Consider the following 20,700-nt stretch of genomic DNA (forward strand, 5'->3'; position numbering starts at 1 on the left):
GTGTTGTAAACTTCCCAGAGGCACACAATAAGGAGATGAGTGTCATATAAATTTAATAAATAAATAAAAACATATTAAAAACTCTGTAGCCCTCTCTCTGTTGACCCTTCTCTCAATTCAAAATAATATCAGTTTAATATATCTAGAAAGTAGATCTGGAGGGTTTTTCATTATAGAAAGCTTCAGGAGAAACTCATCAAATTAGAAAATAATTGATAGTCCAATAAGAAAAAGAAATTAATCTTTTTATTAATAATCACAAAATTTTGATTGCTAATAAAATAATCAGGAGTTTTAAATTATAGTGGTGGTACTTGTTAACATTATTATAGCTATTAGTGTTCCAACTTCTAAACAATTTGTTTGGATTTTTATATATTTTCACATATTTCACATACAATTTCACATATTTCACACATTTTATTGTAACACTATTTTCAAATCTGTTTATTTACAGTATTCTATACGCTACTGCAAGACATTTTTCTGGTATTAGTAAGTGCATAATAACAGGCATCAATAAAGGGTTGTAAACTTGCTGCTCCTTATAGGAACACTTTCTTGCTTTTGCAAGAAAAGGAAGCAACTTGAAGTGTTCCAACAGTGGCTGTATGAGGGGATGAATCATCATCAGCTTAATAATTTAATATTTTTACTATAGTTCCAATAAAAGAGAGGATACATCTCCCTTTAACAGAATTGCTCCAATGACAGAATTGCTAAGCAGATATATCTGCAACCAAGGTATCATTTTAAAATAGATGCTACAAAAGCTAATTTTACACCTTGGTATTAATCCAGATACAGCATTAAGAAAGTGTGAAACAAAGCATCATGCAGCCATAAAAACTAAAAATGTACTGGAAGAATCAAAAAAAAAAAAACCTGGAAGAATCTTTAAAGCCTTAATTCATCAAAGCACAACAAAATGAACGCAAAAAATAAAACAGACTATGTAAAACAACAAACCAACTTTGAATTGCACACTATTGGCAGCTTTTTAGCAGTTAGATATATGCAGATCATGATTTAAGACCTACTAAGGTGAAGTGATTACTCCACAAATGAAATGGGCATGGTTTTTTTTAGGTTCAATCAACTTGAGACATATCCATTATCAACACAAGTTTAGGGTAGGAGAAAAAAACACTATTGTATTCAAAATTGTACTTGTGCAGTAACTTTCACCATATCAGCTACTCTGTCAAATACTTGAATAATTAGTTGTCTCTACACATGACATGATTGCTGTTCATGGCATCTAAGGCTTCCCAGTCAGATGGCCAAGTCTTATCTTCCCATCTATGAGTTTGGAGAAAAGTGTGCTGATATAAATTGCACTGCACTCACAAGCCTGGCAAGTGGCACTGTCCATTTTATTTTAATGCACTACAAATTAAAGAAAATGATTGATGGACCTCCCTGGCTTGGGTTTCCCATTCTGCCAAGTGTCACCTGCTGGTCAGAAACGCAACCACTAAACCATGCAGGTTAACTGAGGACTTCCCATACGACTTTCAAGCTAGCAGGCCAGCAAGATGAGAACTATATAGGTGGGTGACATAGGTGGGCACCTTAGGAACATTGGTAGGAGGGCAGGTACTACAAGGAGGCACTTTGGAGTGCAGGAAGGCATGTGAGTGAGCAGAAAAGTGGCAGGAGCAGGAGCCATTTGCAGGAAGCCAGGAGGGAAGATCAGAAATAATCACATAATTGTTGGATGCTGCAAGTGTCATAATTGCAAGCCAATTGCCAGGTACCCGAACAGCAATTGAATACCTGCAGGGATGCTGCAATGGCTGCAACCATATTGTTCATGCATGCTTCATGGCATCCATGGAAAAAAATATATCAAGGAAAAAAGGAAGGAAGGAAGGTCAACTTTAAAACCAGACCAGTTAAAGACAATTTTAATCTACCTCAATTCTCAACTAGAGATGACATTGATAATGTCATAAATACAAGGTATTTTTACAAAATTAGTTACTGGGGTATGCTCATGTTGCATTTATAAGGGATGTGAGGATGAGCCCTATAAGTTAGGAATTATTCTCTTTTTAAACTTCTAATGTCTCCTGGAGAAGATACAAATAAAATTGTGGGCTGGGAAAACATTTTTGGAGCTTTCTGGGAAGTCTAAATGACATTCTTGGCCCTATAAGTCTTTTAGAAACTTAAAACATATATTCTACCCTATGAGGTTCATAGCCTATGATTCTGGAATGTGATTCTCAAACCTATGGAATTGTGCACATCTAATTAAGATGTTTGTTTCTCTTTTATGACTTTTCTCCTCGACCACATATATTCTCCAGATTCCTCTGCCATAGAGATATGAAGGGGAAAAAAATCACTGCCACTACCGCAATAGTGTCAAATGGAATCTATACTGTTCTGAGGAAACTGGCAACTGCATTCAAATTGAAAACAAGAAAGTGAACTGTAATCTCAAAATGAACCATTTCCTCATCCTGATTCTTGCATCTGGGATCATTAGTATTTCTCAGAGATAAAGCAAATCTTGTCCTTTTTACTGCATTTAATCTATAGAACCGAAGAAAAAGAACTGAAATAATATACTAACAATTTGGATTATCATTGACTATTAAAAAGCATTAAAAAAATAGATAATTCTAGAACTACAATTCAATATGGCAATGGTTCCTGATTTAGAGATTCTTAAACAAACTCATATAACTGCCAATGAATTAATTGTTACATAGACATTTCACACTCAAAGGTAATATAATTCTGAATACCGAATACAATCTTTCTATATCACCCTCTATATCACTGGTCATCTATATATATAAAAGCAAAATACCACTGATGCATCATCACAAAATCTCCAGAACCATAAAGCCTACAAACTTGAAATTTGGCACATATGTTCCTCTTGGCTTCTAGGTGCTCACTAAGAAAGGATTTTTAGAAATGACCATCAGAGCATTAGTATTTCCTATATTATTATGAACATGCTTCGATGCTAAAGAGTTCTATTCCCCGTCCCCACCTGAAAAGAAATCTGTTCCCAATACAAAACATAAGCAGGGGAGTTTCAGTTTTAGTTTCACAGCAGCTTTAGTACAGAACAGTTGAGCTAAGCAATACCCAGGCTCCTTGCTGTCTCCTTCTTGCTCACACAGCAAATACTCTTTCAGTTTCCACAGCCCTCAGCTCTCTCACACACTGACAGGACACTAGCCAGATGAATACCAATGGATGCTGGTAGGCAGAGGCACATTTCCCCCCTCCCCTTATTTTCCTCCTCAAAAACTAAGCTCGATCACATAATTTTGTAGTGAAGCACGGGTATAGAGCTAGTATTCTAAGAAAGTTAGATTTTTCTAGATACTATGATCAAATAACAAAATCCAAACTTTATTCAGTGCATGCTAAGTATTCCATTTGGTAAAAGAATATAAATAAGTGATGCTTCACAAAATGAATGAAAATATTAAAATTATTAAGAATACAGTAGTAGTGTGATACTGATATAGCTGAAAAATCCAGGATAGCATAATAATAAACTGAAAAAGACAATATTTTCACTCCTCTGTGTTCAGGTAGCCTAAGAATCTAGACAGGAATTTATAATGAAGCTGCAAGTGTAACTCAATTTAGTTTCAATTGTATTTAGGTCCATCCACATCAGTAGGCTGGCTGATTCTGCTTTCTGAAGCATCTTTTACATCTGTATCATTGTGGCATAATATTGCCTTTTAATTTAATAATGGGGTGTTTCTGTTTGTACATTTTGCTCTGTTTCTGTCACTCTAAATCAAACTCAGATTCCAATATTGGCCTGTTTTTGATGGAATAGGCAATTACACTCACTGTAGCAATAACTCCAATTCCTTGTCAAAATGCTCTAAATAGTTTAGATATAAATCATCAATGCCTGGCTCTGTTTCACAGTCATGATTCTATTTATATTGTGTTCCTATGTTTTTGTGTTGTCCATCTTTTCTAAAGCCATGAAAGGCTTTCTGTCCTATGAAAGAATTGACAAGACAAGGCAAGCAAATTGAAGCCCTCAATCTCTTTTTCAGAAGTCACTGGAGCTTCCTCTAATCTTAATGGCTGAAAATGGGTAATATGATTTTCCAATATTTTGAGATGAAATATGCGGAAACATATGTCTTGGTAGCTAGGATTACCTATACATGTCATATACTTGTATTAGCAATGATTTAATTAATATATGGGATCTTGTAATATAGAACCTCTAAACTAATTAATATTGAATATCTAGATTTAAAGTAGTACAGTTATAGGCAGAATGTAACAGTCAATTGAAAATTACAATTTTAGATTCTTAATTTGCTAACCATGGTTGCATGTAGTAATTATTGTTACTACACTTTCCCCAAGTGTTACAACAAATGGTGCTTCATTTCTTAATCAAAAAAGAGATAAAAAAGAGCTTTTCTGAGAAAAAATGAACATCAATTTAAACAAGGAATCTCATGTATCAATATGATAATTTAATAGGGAATATGAAAAAGCAGTAGGGTCAGCTTGGTCAGACTGTGAGTTCTATTCCAGCCTTAGGCACAAAGGCAGCAGAGTGACTTCAGACCAGTCATTCTTTCTCAACCCTAAGAAGGACTCACCTCTGCAATCTTGCCAAGAAAACTTCTGGTACTTGCCAAGGTAGCCTACCAGGGATCAACAGCAATGACTCAAATAAAAAGAAAGAAAGAAAGGAAGGAAGGAAGGAAGGAAGGAAGGAAGGAAGGAAGGAAGGAAGATCTATTACTAGCAAAGCTAAACATGTGCATTTACTCTAATTGCTGTTAAATATTACGCATAACATTAGCTACTCTGAACCTCCATTGGTAGGAAGTTATTTTACACTGCTCAGAATTTTATGCTGATAGAATTATAAATATTTTCTACATTATAGAATTAAATGTTTCTTTAATTAAATCTTTCCCATAAAACAAAAGCAAGAGTTCCCCTATTTTGCACTTTTAGAGTAAAGAAGGTTTTATCTATAGCTACGTGAGATTCAGCACATTTTTTGCTTGTTTAAAAAACACTATTTCATTAATTCAGCCGTTACATATTCCATCATAACCCCAAACTGGAAACAGAACATATGAAATACAATTATTGGTAATAACTGAAATACTTTATGTTAAAATAAATCCAACAATGTATATATCAATGGAGTAATGCCTTAAAAAAATACTAGTATCAGAAATGCATACCGTTGTCTTTACAAGATGTCAGAACATCAGTGCAATAGCAGATATTCATAGATTTATTTATTTAAAGCATGTATATAGTTACCCAGAGTTGAAAGATGGACGGCTATATAAATGTTTTGAATGAATGAATGAATGAATGAGTCTCAGTTTATCACCTCAGATGTGTTTTCCTTTGTATTCAGACAATACAGCTGAACGCTGACATTTTGACATTCCATTTGAAATTTTCCTTGGTGGACCTCACATGTTCTGCCTAAGCTAAGACAAAAGCATTATAGAACTACTCTACTACCACATCATAAAAGCTTCGCTTGTTTTTCTAGACCAGGGAAGAAAGTGCTATGTGGTAGGGCTCTTTTACCAATCATCAGGGCAAAACATGTCCTAACAATGGCTGATAACATAATCTCTTCCATGATATTTGCTTGATTTACCACCAGTGAAACATTAACCAAATGTTTATATTCCTTTATCTCAGTTCCTTTGTTTCACTTTTTTAAAACTTTCCTGACTCAACCTGTTGGTTTGTCCAGATCTACTGTATTATATCTTATAATAAAACTAAAATGTAAAATTTAAAAAAAAGTCACATTCCCTTATATGTTTCTCCTCCAGGGGTTGGGACACGTTAGCCTTTTGTTTGGTGATTACAAACCATTTTGCAATGGGTTCATTAAGCGCCAAGCCCAGGATCCTACACTTTATTGAATAATACATCCTACCCGTTACTATAATCGCATCTGACGTTTTACATTTAAATATCAGAATTCCTTAATTTCTATTAGTTCATTTCATGAATAAGAGATAAATATTATCAGGTGAGTAATCTAATATAATGTTCATTTCCCAACATCTATAGTTATCAGAAAATAATGCTCATAAGAGTTTTCAATTAAATGGAAGAAACCTACCCAAATATAAAACCAAACAATTTGCTTGCATTTGAAATACAAAGGTTTTTAAAATATTTATTAAATAAATATCCAGAATGTTATCCCTTCACTATCACTCTTTAATACTTGTTGACAAGGTTTTATTTACTTGCTTATATCAGCAACAATGTAATATGCTAATGATCTAACAAAAATGTATTTTTGGTGTAGTATTTCTATTTTATGTGTACAAGATTGAATAGTGCAAAAAATAATGAGACCTCTCATGCAAAGAACTACATTGTAAGGCACAATAATTGTTCAAAGATTTTAAGATCCATGATCTTCTGAATCTCTACAATACTTCTAGATATTTACCCATAGCCAGTTCCACCATGCTGATCAAGCTCACAGCCTTACCTCGGGTTATTTTGTTTAGTAATTTCAATAAATTAATAAATGGAAAAACAGATATGTTTTATAGGTATGCTCTATCTTCTAGTTTATTTTTAAATCCCAAGGATGTTTCTAAGCCCCAGTGCATTCTCTCTCTTTATTCTTCAATGCCTTTTCTTGTGCGATAGGAAGACGTGTGAGAGGATTTCTCTTGTTTGTTTCCACTTCTATGCCAAATCTACACTTCAGGATTATCTACACGTGAGGATTCCCCAACCCTTGGCTATAGACATGAATATGAGTGGGAAAAGAAACCTTTTCCATTGGTAGATGCCATTTCATAAACAAATTACTTTATTGGCTAGACTGACTGAAAGAAGGGACAGGGAACTTCGGGTGGTGAACACTCCTGTTCGCAACCAAATCAGGTGGCGAAAAAAAAATCCACCTGATTTTTGAATAGGGTCACAATTCAAAAATTGGATGAACAAAATCGGTGCAGAAAGATTGCCTTTCCGTGCCAATTTCCCCTTTGGCACATTTTTTTTGGACTACACGCATGCACAGTTGGTCGTGCTTCCGGACACGACCAAATCGGGTCACAACCGGAGTCTGGGAATGGATTATGGTTGTGACCCGAGGCTCCACTGTACTTGAGTACAATTCAAACACATTACTATGGAATCAACAATATGAATACAACAATCTGGAACTGAACACACTCAAAACCGTAGAAATGGTAGTAGACTTTAGAAGAAACCCTCCCATACTACCACCTCTTACAATACTAGACAACACAGTATCAACAGTAGAGACCTTCAAATTTCTAGGTACTACTATATCACATGACCTAAAACCGACACCTAACATCAAAAACGTCATCAAAAAAGCACAACAAAGAATGTTCTTTTTGTGCCAGCTCAGAAAGCTCAAACTGCACAAGGAGCTGCTGATACAGTTCTACAGAGGAATTATTGAGTTTATCATCTGCACCTCTATAACTGTCTGGTTTGGTTCTGCAACCCAACAGGACAGACACAGACTTCAGAGGATAATTAGGACTGCAGAAAAAACAATTACTACCAACCTGCCTTCCATCGAGGACCTGTATACTGCACGAGTCAAAAAGAGGGCTGTGAAAATATTTACAGACCCCTCATATGCCAGACATAAACTGTTTCAACTCCTTCCCTCAAAATGACGCTATAGAGCACTGCACACCAGAACAACTAGACACAAGGAGTTTTTTCCCGAAAGCCATCACTCTGCTAAACAAATATTTCCCTCAACACTGTCCAACTATTTACAAAGTCTGCACTATTACTACTATTAATCTTTTCATCACTTCTTATCACCCATCCCCTCCCACTTGTGACTGTATGACTGTAACTTTGTTGCTTGTATCCTTACAATTTATATTGACTGTTTCCTAGTATGATTTGATTTCTTATTGTACCCTATGACTATTATTAAGTGTTGTACCTTATGATTCTTGATTCTTAACAAATGTATCTTTTCTTTATGTATACTGAGAGTATTTACACCAAGATAAATTCCTTGTGTGTCTAATCACACTTGGCCTATAAAATATTCTATTCTATTCTATTCTATTCTATTCTATTCTATTCTATTCTATTCTATTCTCTTCTATTCTCTTCTCTTCTCTTCTCAGTGGACATGAAACATTGACTCTTAGAAGCACATTAGAAAACTGAGCGGGGGGAGGGGGGAGATATTACTGGGAAATAAATGGGAAAATATCTGAGTATCTGAGTCTTGGACAGTAAACCAAACACCAAACATCTGATATACAATTTGTAATTGGATCTTACCAGAATCTCTGATTTAACAGTAAATAATACAATTCTACTCCTGAAATCAAATGCAGGATAACCTTAGGCCGCATTGCAATAGTTAACAGGAATAAGACCTGGAAAAGCAGTGATATTGATTTAAATACAAAAAGCAGGCTAGTTACAGTCTTCCCTATAATGAGGTATGGGGTATGAGAGTTGGACACTAAGAATGGCTGATCGAAGAATTGATGTCTTTGAACTGTGGTGCTGGCATAAATTACTGTGAATACCATGGACAGCCAAAGTAACTAACAGAAAGGTGTTAAATCACATCTCATTGGAAGCTAAAATCATAAGATTACATCTGATTTACTTTGGCTATGTTATGCGTGCAAACTCATTCGAGAAGGCAATGATGCAAGGAATGGCTAGTGGACAAAGAAGAAGGGGCAAATGATGAACATGACTTGATAACATCAAATCTGATGCAAAGGTGAACATACAATTGAAAAAAGCTATACCCGAGACGGTAGCATAGAGAGAACTTGCCTATAAAGTCAGAGTGGGACATGTCTAAAAACAACAAACAACGATAAATACATAATACCAGGACTTGTATCTTATCTTCTGACTTTTTAAGTGTAACAACCCTAAGATTATTATGTATTCTGAATTTTATTAGCTTATTTTAACAGTGAAATCCAGACTAACTTAGAGGATAGCACCTATGAACGCTGTGAGAAATACTTCTCAAAAAAGATGAGAGTTGCAAAAGCTTTGGGAAAGAGCAAACAAAGGTGATAGCCAGTTTTTCTGAAAACTGCATCTATCTGTCTGATTTTTTCACCACTGGCTTTTTTTTAAAAAAAAAGTTCAAACCTTGGGCTTTGTTCAATGTTCCTGGTCATTCTCTTGGCCAGCTAAGAGTAGACACTCATCCAGATAGTTTACTTTTCTTCATCATATGCACTAGACACAATCTCTCTTCTCTCAGCATGTATTCTTTTTTTTTTTACTTAAATCCATCCTCTGATTAATATTAGCCATATCAATATTTCATCTTGTATCATCAAACTATGGCTGAAGCTTCCTTAGAAGCTTCATAGAGGGAGAAACTGGCACAAGCAATCATTCAAAAGTACTCTTTGACTGAGAAAAACCTAGATATGCAAAAAATGAAGATGAAGGTTGTAATTCAAAGAATATTTCCTAAGAACAAATTTATTTATTACATAGCGCTCTGAAAGTTACTTTTTTCCCCACAGCTAAAGTAATATTTTAGGTTTCCACATTATCTCTGGGCAATAGTAACAGCCTTTTCAACTTTTTCCCAATCACTGCATCCAATCAATAAATATAATAAAACTACTGTAACATTAACCAATCCCTATGGACATAGAATGAAGAGGGTAAAAGAAAAATTGATTTGTTAACTTTCCCTCTGCGCAAACAGACTTTCAAGAAAAGATGCTACTCTGCATTACAGCATGTATAATTGGCAAGTACATCAAGGCACAGGAAGCTAAATATAAAGAAGGGGCAACTGAGATGATGATGGGAAAGATATTTGTACCATCCTATGCACATTTCATCAAAAGAAGCCCCACAATGTCTAAGCAGGATTTTAGGGCTCCTATTTGACTACTAAACCAAAAGAAATAAAATAATCTCTCAGCCATAAAAATCAAATAACCCCCAATTACTGTGTCTTTATTTACTAGAATAAAGAACAGAATAAATATACCATAAGAGTGGATTGGCTATTCCTTTACACGTTTGAAGTGAAAAATGAAAGGATGGCTTTTCCTGTTTTAAATTAAAAAAATAAGCTAGGGAAAAAAAACAACTTAGGCAAAATAACCCCCAAGTGTGCAAGAATTCCCACTTTATAGAATAATAAAACGGCGGGAAGGGCGACATTTCCTAAGCAAAAAGACTGGCCGGCGAACATGTAAGGATCGTTTCCTTGGTTTCAAATGCACCTTTTCAACCGACAAAGCAAGAAAATACGTGAGTCTTCGCCGGCTGCGCTTCCCTGCCTGCGTTTACTATCCAACCCCGTCTCTCTGCACCTGCTCCGAGGAAGGGGGGGAAAGGAGAAGCCCCTGGGGGTCCCAATAAGGATGCTGCTGCCCGCCGTTCCCTTTTTTTGTCCCCTTCTCTCTCAGCGCTTTCTCCCCTCACAGACTAAAAAGCCCACCAACTCGAGGAAGGGAAAAGGCCGCAGGGCCAGAAAAAGGAAGAGCGAAAAGGGTTACCTTGGCGCCCAGAGCCGGAAGAGCCGCGCCGCAGAAACCTCCCCCCGCCCCACTTGCCCGCCTCCCCGCGCCCGGGCACTGACAGTTCCCAGCATGCCAAGCGGCTTCCTTTCTCCTCCCTCCCTTCCCCTGGCTTTCTCCTGACGTTATGACGCCACCTGGCGCCGCTCAGAATTAGCGCAGCTTCTTCTCGCGGGGCGAGCGGCCGCCGACTCCAGGTTTTGCCTTAGCGGCGAGTTCCTTTAAGGGAAAGTCTTGTTTGAGAAGAGGGGGAAGACTCCGGGTGGGTCTTCCTCTACCGCGGTTGCAAAAGCCGACTTGCATTTTCTGTGATTTTTTTCCCCCCCCTGTCCACGGACTTTCCCAGCGTATCCTAAAAACTCAGCTGGTTTCCTGCCTGGTTTATTATTTTCATGCCAGCGGGAAGAAATGCTTGGCTAGCCCACTTCTTTGATCCGCCTGGCGGGAGTCCCTTGTCCCCACTGCACGACTCTCTCTCTTTTTTTCTCTCTGTGTGTGCGTGTCGCTCACGTTGCAGGCCGATTTAAGCTTATGTGGTATGGTACTCTGCGGAGTAGCGGATACTGCATACTTCTTGGTTGGAAGCTGACGGGCAAATCATGAAGCCGGTTGTTTATTGAGGTTCGTTCCTTTCTCCTTAATTTCTCGTCGTCGAAAGCCCCGCTGCCCTTTTCTGAACGTGGGTGTACACCAGTAGCACTAAACAGGCACATTAAATAAGCGTTGTTTGAATGGGATTCAACCTGCAAAGCGTCTAGCCATACCACGGGAAGCTGCGGTTTACAATCGGCTGCACGTTTATTGCAGTGCAATTGGATGCAAGGCACTGGATAACTCGGCACAGGATTGCAAGCTATAGAACTGTAGCCACACTGACTTCTGAGTAAATGTAGAACAGAAACGGACTGCAAGATCTTCTGTGGTGTGTGTGTGGGGGGGCGGGGGGGAGAAGAAAAATCCATCTCCCCGCTTATTCTACCGTGGAGTAATGCGACAGAAAGCAAACAAAGTCATCTATCAATCATTTCAAGTGGATTTAAAAACTACAGCGCGATCCCGGCAGGGGATACAAATAATGTTTAATGTGCAACCCTCTTTCCTAATCTAAATAGTCGCGATCTCCTTTGAGATGATGTCACATTGCGGCCGAGGACATCTTTTCCGCGATTAAAAAGATAGAGCTTAAAGAGCCTTTTTCTTTTTTTGGGCTGAGCCTTGAGACTGATTTCTCTCGCAGAGGGCGCTGTGTGAGACAAGAGGCCCTCCTCTCGGCTAAAACGTTTCCGGGATTCAATTTTCCTAGTTTTCTCCGGCCCACGTGGAAGCTTTTGAACCTCGCAGCGGGTTGCTTTCTCTCGGCTTGGTCCTCTTTTTTTTTTCTGGCAGGCTACGTGGATGGATGCTACTCTATTCTTGGAGATTAGGGAGAAGATGAAGAGCGGATTGCTGATTATTCGGTACTTTATTTCTTTGCTTTATGTTTGATTCCCCCCCACCCGTTCACCCTGCTTCATTTCCCACTTTGAGACAGGCAGGGATTGCCGGGTTAGGTTATGTTCCATCTTTTTTCCCACGGAGGAAACGCTTCTTCTCTTACAGGCCTGTCTTTAGCTTACCATTTTCCACCCAGGACAGTGGTGATTATTTTTTGTAAAACTTCTACAATATCACTTTCCATACTGTCATACTTTAGTAAATGTCTGCATTACCAGACAATAAATGCATTAATTTGAGGAAAAAATGTATACCTTTTGACTTGAACGATTTCCCTAAACTGATTCAGGCCCTTTAAATAGTTTGAGAAGCACAGAACTGAGTTGAATGTCAAGTATCCTATCAATACTTCCTTAAGGTGTACCTTCTGTTAGTTTACCATCCCCCCCCTCTTCTTTTAAAATGCCTTTATATAGATAAGTATAAACAGCTGATGCACATCTCCTGTGCCTTGCATACATCCACTGTGCTGCTTTCAAATTAAATAAAGCAGCTGAGTTCTCAGAACAAACTCCAGAAAGTGTTGCCCTCTATTAAAGCATATTTAACACTTAAGCTTGTGTGGTGCTGTTCTGTTTGTTTATTTCTATCTGACCTTTATTATTTTTATAAATAACTCAAGGCAGCAAACATACATAATACCTTTTGCCCTCTTGTTTTCCCCACAACAGCCCTGTGGATTGGGCTGAGAGAGAGTAACTGGCCCAAGGTCATCCTGGTGACTTTCATGCTAAGGCAGGACTAGAACTCAGAGTCTCCTGGTTTCTAGCCTGGCACCTTAACCACTAGACCGAACTGGCTCTCTTGCGCTTACCTAGCAGTACTGTAACCAAATTGAACTTCTTCTTTTTTTCTCCCAAAGTTTTTTTATTTTTATTTTTTACAAATCTCTTCACGTGAGCAACATGATTCCAGATTACAATATTTATACATAGTCATAGTTACATTTTCAACTTTCTTAATTAATACTACTTCAAATTATTATCCATTCAACTAATCTTTAGATAAATTTTCCTTCCATATTTCAATTCATTAATTCAATATCAAAAACATTTCATCCTCACATATATTTTCAATTCTTTATCCCCTATTATTTCCATTTTCAGTTTACCACCTATTTTATGTCACCTTATGTATTGTTATCGTCTATAACTTTCTCAAGACCAATATGTAATTAGACAATCAATGAAAGAAAAAACAAGTAAAAGTAAAGTAAGCTTAATACATTTGGGATCCACATGGTATGTCCCCCATCTACAATATATCTTATATATATTCCAGATATATTAATATAATTTCATATTTTTTCTTTGTTTCCAAAATTTACCTATATAATTTTAATAAATTTTCATTCCCCTTATAGTATAATTCATTCATTATAAATATTTTACATTCCCACATAGTCCCTTCCAGTTCATTATATTTTCTATTTTCTCATATCCTTTGTATAATCAGTTATATTTTCTATTTCATGTATACCACAAAGAAAGAAAAATAAAAACAGAGTTAATTTCCCCTTTTATTTCCCTATGACCAATTTCAACCTATAACATGTATATAACCCTAATTCACACTTTTTGAACCTAATTAATACCAGATTTTCACCCAGGTCATATTCTCTGTTTTCCTAATATTTAAATAATCATTAGCATATTTTAAAATATGTGTGTGTGTATGTATGTATGTGTATGTATGTATGTATGTATGTATGTATGTATATATAAATGTTATTCAGCTTTGTTCGGGTATTTTCCCACTTCATTATAGTTGTGCTTTTAAAGTTATAGCAACATTTCGGCAGAATCTCATGTGCCATCATCAGGCTTCTGTATTGTGTTCTGTATTGTGTATTGTGTTAAATAAACTTAAGAAAACACACACACACATATATATACACATACATACATACATAATATAAAAAGAAAGGATTAATAAACAATAGAACCCTCTTAATATCGCTCACTCCATCTTCATTTTTCTCCTCTATAATGATCTAATCTGAGGGTAATTCCCAGTAAGTTATAAACTTCAAATCTTCCCAGTCTACATTTGTAATAAAAATACAAAGATACATTCCCATGTGATATCCCCCTTTTATGCTATATCTAACCCTTATCTCTAAATCTCTCGGCCTTGTCACATTTCTTAGTTTTAGCCAGATTTCCCTTTACTAAGTTTGCCTGGCCTTTCCTCTTTATCCCTCTTTTTTTCCTCTAATATTACATTTATTTCCATCTGCCAGTCCCCCATCTTTCCTCCTATCCTTTCTTTTTCTCTTTTTTGAAATTTCTTCTTGTACAGCTTCTTCTTTTTCTTACTCTTGGGAGCTTTTTCCCTTTTATTTATTGTCTCTGTCATCAATGTCTTAGTTTTAGTTCTTTTTGTGTCTTTTGGCAATGTCTCTGAATCTTCATGTCCACCTTGGCTGTTTTCATCTTCCTTTGATTCCTCCTCTCTAGAGTTCCTTTGTTCTGCTATAAATTGCATTAGTTTTTCTGCCAGTGTATCCAATAGTCCCCTTCTTTTTTTTTTGTCATTTCTTTCACAGTTTGCAGTTCCAACTTAAATTCTTTGCTTGCTTCTTCCATTTTTTTAATCAATTGTGTTATTCTTTATTTTAATTGTAATCCTTGCCAAGAGACTCCATTTATATCTCTTTTCCTTATTGGTCCTTTTATTTCCTTTGCCCAGTCAACCCCCAACAGTCCCAAGATATTGCCTTCCTTTTTCCTTTTGCTGCAATCTCCCCCTTTTTCTTTTAAGCTTCCAGGGTTCTTGTTATGTTAAAGTCTTTTATTTCATGTCTTTTCTCATTCACACATTTAACAGACCAGTAATTTTCCATAAAGTCATCTAGGAAAAAATGTCTTGTACCATTAGGTGGTGCTCTATATCACTTCCACTTTTCAAAGTTCTTTTCCCCACCCTTTTTTCACTTATATTAATGTTAATTTTCAAACATTTCAACCACTGGCTTTTTTTTTAAAGTATAATCGATTCCAAGCAAGTTCAGCATTTTATCCAATGCCTGATTAGTGTCTGTATATTATTCTGTATTCTTATTATTCTGTATATTATTTCCAATTCCATCCTTAATTTCGTTATAGCTCTTTTGTTTTTTATTTACCTTATATTGTCCTCTTGTTTTCTATTCGCTGCTGTTGTACTCTCAAGCAAGGAATCTTTCTTTCTACTTTTCGGGATTATTAAAACAAAAGTTTCAGCTTCTCTTGTCTGGATACATGCCACTCACCACTTCACGTCTCCAGCACACACTTAGGTCCCGGTAGCTTCAGGGCAGCCATTAAAACTGCCGCTTCTCCCTGACTTCCAGGGGAGTATACCAAGCCAGGGAGGGGAGGTGCAGCTCCCCTCAACCCGGCTGGCAGTCTCCCCCTCTTCCCCCACCCCTCCGAGATGGGTCTGATGGTTCCGGTCCTGTAGGGACGCCTCCAACAGAGTAAGCATGGATCAAAGCCACACATGATTGCGGTCTCCATCCGTCCTTGATGGAAGTGCCACCGGAAGTCCAAATTGAACTTCTTGAACTGTTTGAATGGAAGCCACTACAAATTAGTAAAATCAAGAATGGATTTTGTACACTGTGGCCTGCATTATCTCAAGACTACTCTGTGTGAAAGATACATACCACCGAAAGGAAAGGGTTTATGATGCCTGAATAAATGGAAGCTGTCATAAAATACTAATCCCAAGCACTGGATCCTCTCAGCTGACTTCTTGAGGGAGCAAATGTAAAATAGGGAGGGCTGATGTTCCCAGGGGATCTTCAAACATCAATTATAAGAGAAGAGGTGGTGGTGGAAGAATATGTCAGTGATGTTACATGTCTTTATGTCTCTTCTAGCCTTCAAAGGCCCTGTTTTAAGTAACAGTAGCACATATCTTTCTGCTGTGGGAGAGAATGGCTGAGAATACTTTAGAATGCAAGAAAAACATCATTCCAAACTAAAAACCAGACTGCTCACTGGAAACATTGCAGGTAGTTCTCATTTAGCAACTGCCAGTTTACCAATCATTTGCAATTACTATGGTGATGAAAAAATAATCTCTGAAAATTGAGCTCTTATTCTCAGCAAATTTAATTGTAACAAATACTTTCAAAACTGAGCCTGGTTGTCTTCCGAAAGACTCTGATCTGATCATTTAAGGTCCAAACATCAAAATTGTTACTTTGTCCAATACAGAGAAACTTGGTTCTTTAAAACTGGATCATCAATATTTTTCTCTTGTTTCTAAAGTGTTGCACCACTTACTGAACTTAACCCTATTCCTCCCAGATTCTGCAATATCACGTTACCAAAATAGAAGAAATCCATTTCAGGAAAAATATTTTACTGGGAAGCAATTACCGGTATTAGAAGAGATCTTATATAATTCCCTAGAGGAACATAGTCCTCCAAGAAGTGATATAATACTAAATCACCTGTGGGTTCCCAATAGCATCAACTCTGTTTTATACAGTATAAGAGATGAGTAATGTCCTGGATAGCTACAGACTTTTCTGAAGTCATGCTGGTGCAATAGCAGAACTTTTTTCCCTCAGGTTTTACTGGAATAACTCTTTAGAAACCTTCTTTTAGATCTCTCATACCAAGAAACAAAATAAGTAATCCATTTCCCTAAAATAGAAGAAAAGTATCTCAGTTCTACATACTGTAATAATGTCACTTTCTTCCAATACTATCGCTTTTAGTGGTTTTGTTTTGTTTCTTTTAATACAGGCCCCATGTCATCTGCAATTTGCATATCATATTGGTTGGGGCCACCTCTTATTTTACATCTGTATTGGGCCCACCCACTCCCTTCCTTAATCTAATAGACCACTGTGGGAGATAGAAAACTTCCTTGCCAGAAGCCTCAATTATTTGCTTGAAGGGGGCTTTTAAAATTAGTTAGGAATGCATAAATTATATGTTTCCCGGTGAATAAGCCTTTCTTCTGAGCAGAAGCTTCTCTCACATGATTATCTAAGGAATTCCACATTGTGCCAATAAGAGTGAGAGGCTAAGATTTCAAATATAATTTGAACAAAGGGTTTTCAGTAAAAAGAGAGATAGGTAAACAGTGTTTCCCAGGAGAAACATTTCCTTTCTAGGGTAGTCTTGCTGTCTCCTTTTATAAGCTGATCTGTTTTCTCTTTTCAAGATGATTGCCAAAATCTTTCTTCAAAAATGACATCTGGTGAGGTGATTTCTAGTCCACACAAACTTACGGCACGATAAATCTGTAAGCACTGAAGGTGCTGGTTGTGCTGCAACATATTCAACTGGTTATTCTAAAGTTTGTCCTGGCAGCCTAGAGGCGTCCTGCAATCCAAGATCTTACTTGAATCTTGGATCTTAATTGAAATTAGTATGTTGGATAAAAAGCTGCTAAAAGAGCCATGGTGGTACAGTAATTAGAATGCAGCACTGCAAGCTACTTCTGCTGCCTGCCGGTTGCCTGCAATTTGGCAGATCAAATCTCACCAGGCTCCAGGTTGATTCAGCCTTTCATCCTTCCGAGGTTGGTAAAATGAGGACCCAGATTGTTGTGGGAAATATGCTGACTCTGTAAACTGCTTAGGGAGGGCTGTAAAAGCACTGTTAAGTGGTATATAATCTAAGTGCTATTGCTAACAGTATACTGCTTAACTGAGCTCATTCATTCACTGCTGATGTTTATTACAATATCCTCAAAGATTCTGGTATCCTTGTTATTTGCTGTCCCTCCTTTCCATTTCCATAATACCTACAGTACTTTCCCATAGAAAGTATTAAAAAAAATAACCTGGGAGATTAGCCAGCAGTAGAGTACCAACATTTAGTCCATTACTTCCGTGAACCTATGTGCCAAGACATCATGTCTATACAATTGTCTATACATTGAATGGAAAATGCACAGCTTTGATGATAATGGGCTTTTGGAATTGAATGTCTTGGGGGCACACTTGCAAGGGAAATTTACCATGAAGGGAATGTGTTGCTGAATGTTTTTATCCTGACATCCCAAACACTGCATGCAAATGCATCCCACTTCAGTATGTTTTTGCTGTGTATATATGTAATACATGTTTTTCTTAATACTTTGGGGGTCAATTTGGGGTGCCCACATTGCAGCCTTGGTCAAAAGGGCCCAGCAGAGATTATACTACCCGAGACTTCTCAGAAAACAACAACTGAATGAAAAACTGCTGGTGACCTTCTACTGCTGCATCATAGAGAGCATTTTAACATACTGTACCTCTGTATGGTTTTTGCACAGTGGCAGATAGGAAAGCACTCCAGAGGGTTAATGTCATTGCCCAGAAGATCATTGGTTGCCCTCTTCCCTCTTTGGAAGAGCTTTATACCTCCCGCTGCCTTAAGAAAGTTCAAAACATTCTCAAATATTCATCTCATCCTGGGCACCCTTTTTTTTCAACTATTACCATCTGGCAGATGGTACAGAATAATAAAAACAAGGACAAAATAGGCTGAAAAACAGCTTCTATCCCAGGGCAGTAGCTCTTTTGAATTCTGCTGTATAGTGCAGTGTTGGTGTGGTGTCGGGGGTTTCTGGTTCAATGTGTGAAGGGTGAAGGATGTGTGTTTGTATTTATCTTCATCGTCATGGTCATGATGTACACTGAAGATGGTGTTTGATTTCGTTGTATGAGGTGCAATGACAATAAAGTAAACTAAACTAATTTTGCCTTTTCTAAATGCATGTGTGTGTGTTGATGTAAGGATTTATTCGCATGCAATGTGTTTCTCCAAACTTTACCTGCTGTGAACTGAAAATTTGGTTTTGATCTTAATTTTTTTTATTTTACACACATACACACACACACACACACACACAAAACTTTACTACACCTATTTTCCTAATGATGTTTTCTAAGAGGCAACATTTTTGCCTCACAGAATGACCTTTGGGAGAAACTACTACATCTTGTGATCAGCTATGCTTTCCACAACAGCTAGTTGTGAATTGGCATTCCAACCCATACTTTTCATTTTGAGAATATCTGAGTCAGGTTTAGGAATTACAACTTTGCCTCTATGTCCCAAAAAGTTAAGGTCATGCTTCTACAATCCAAGTCCTGCTATAGGTCTTCAGTGATGGAGACCGGTGCAGTCTGCAGAGCAATACAATAACAAAGAAATACAATAATCATGTAGGAAGTCCATGCCAGGAGCACAGGAAATGATTTCTGGAGGGATGACTAGATGGATTTGCAGCTAAGACCGAAACCTCTTCTGATGCTTTTTAATCTTAAGAGGTGTACTGTATATCACATAAGCCTTCATGGATCAAAATCAGCTTCAGAAAATGTGTGAAATACCAACCTGACAGAACAGTATTTTAAATAATGTGTGCAGGAGAGCGAAAAGGGGAAATTATGAAACGAGATTTATGTAATTATGAATTACATAATGTGACACTCCTGTCGCCTTGTCACTCCTATCCCAAACAGCTAATTACCATAAGTAATGTTTCTGGAAGATTAGATAGGATTAGATTAGAAGCGTGGGTGATAGATAGTGTTCTCTCCTTTATTGAATCCTACACGGACTATTTTATTTTGTGATGAAATCAATTTCTGTAACTTTTTCCTTTTTTTGCTGCCTTGAAACCTCATACAGCATGACCCGGGGAATTAAAATGCTCCCTTTTTAGATTTAGGATGTTGCTATTTCCAAAGCAACAGCATCTGAACAATCTTGCAGCTTTCAGCAGAATGGCGAAAGCAGTGCTGGGCTGCAGTTCTGCCCATTTGGGGCACACATACAACACCCACAGACAAGAGGAGGCATTTTCAAGATGACGCTCCTCTCTCTCTGCTTTTTCCTCCCTACTCCCAAATTCACACAATCCTCCTTCAAAAAACCAACTGGAATGTTTTTTTCCTTGAGGGGGAAGAAGAAAATGTTTCGCTTCTCATCCAATAAGTTTCGTCAGTGTTCAATTCTAACAATCCTCTCTACTGGTTGGAAGGAGAGGTAAAAGAATCCATCTATGTTAGAATTGAGCAGCCCAGGGAGGAATAAGAAACCACCTAACTCCACTCCAAAATGTGGTCCTTTCAGCAGTTTCAAGAAGATTCCACAACCAATTGCACTCTGGATTCAGGTGACCCTGAGGGCACAGATAAATCCTCAAGTGGCCTCAAAAGGTTTCAGAGAAAGTGTTAACGATCAGATGATTGCAAAGAAATACAATCCTTCCATCCAATCCCCCATCGTCCTATCCGAACCCATTCTTCCATCCCCTCACCATTCAGTCTCTATTGTTGATACCTATCTTTCCATTCCCTTCCCTCCCGCCATCACAACTTATGAAGTATCTTGGATGAGAAACAAAATGTTTTGTTCTTCTTCCTCAAGGAAAAAACAGTCCAGTTGCCTTTTGAAGACAAAAAAGCACCTTTGAAACAACCGTGATAACTGGATGACTGAGAATCTCCACAGACAATCATGGGCGGTTCCTTATTTTGGCAGTTCCCCATCCTAGTGCAATCTGGGATGACATATTTCATAATCTTTTGTACATTTCTCAGTCCTAATCAAGGATACAGGAGACTTCATTATCAGCTTGCTTTCCATTTGTGCAAAATGTTGGATTTAACTGACTTAATTATTCCATGTTTGTTTGTTTGCATTGC

General features: G+C 37.4%; 2 protein-coding genes across 6 annotated transcripts in view; one reads left to right on the forward strand and one right to left on the reverse strand.

Annotated features, from left to right (window-relative positions):
- The window catches only part of DOP1A (DOP1 leucine zipper like protein A), a 59,483-nt gene extending 48,870 nt beyond the window's left edge, over positions 1–10,613 (reverse strand). For all 3 annotated transcript variants that reach the window (XM_087914799.1, XM_026726779.2, XM_087914795.1), the window contains exon 1: positions 10,539–10,613. The gene's annotated coding sequence lies outside the window, so the exon portion shown is untranslated. The remainder of the gene's footprint in view (positions 1–10,538) is intronic.
- Positions 10,614–10,649: 36 nt separating this feature from the next.
- Positions 10,650–20,700, forward strand: part of UBE3D (ubiquitin protein ligase E3D) — a 60,889-nt gene continuing 50,838 nt past the window's right edge. The window contains exon 1 of one of the 3 annotated variants that reach the window (XM_087914862.1): positions 10,650–10,756. Coding sequence is in view for 1 of the 3 variants with exons in the window: in XM_026726784.2 (XP_026582569.1) it covers positions 11,955–12,016 (62 nt within the window). In the remaining 2 variants the exon portion in view is untranslated. Of the gene's footprint in view, positions 10,822–11,713; positions 12,017–20,700 lie in introns of those variants that run through there. The other 2 variants (XM_087914866.1, XM_026726784.2) reach the window with 2 other exon arrangements.

Source organism: Pseudonaja textilis, chromosome 1 (assembly GCF_049901715.1).
Source record: "Pseudonaja textilis isolate UNSWEBS1 chromosome 1, rPseTex1.2, whole genome shotgun sequence".
Taxonomy (NCBI): domain Eukaryota; kingdom Metazoa; phylum Chordata; class Lepidosauria; order Squamata; family Elapidae; genus Pseudonaja; species Pseudonaja textilis.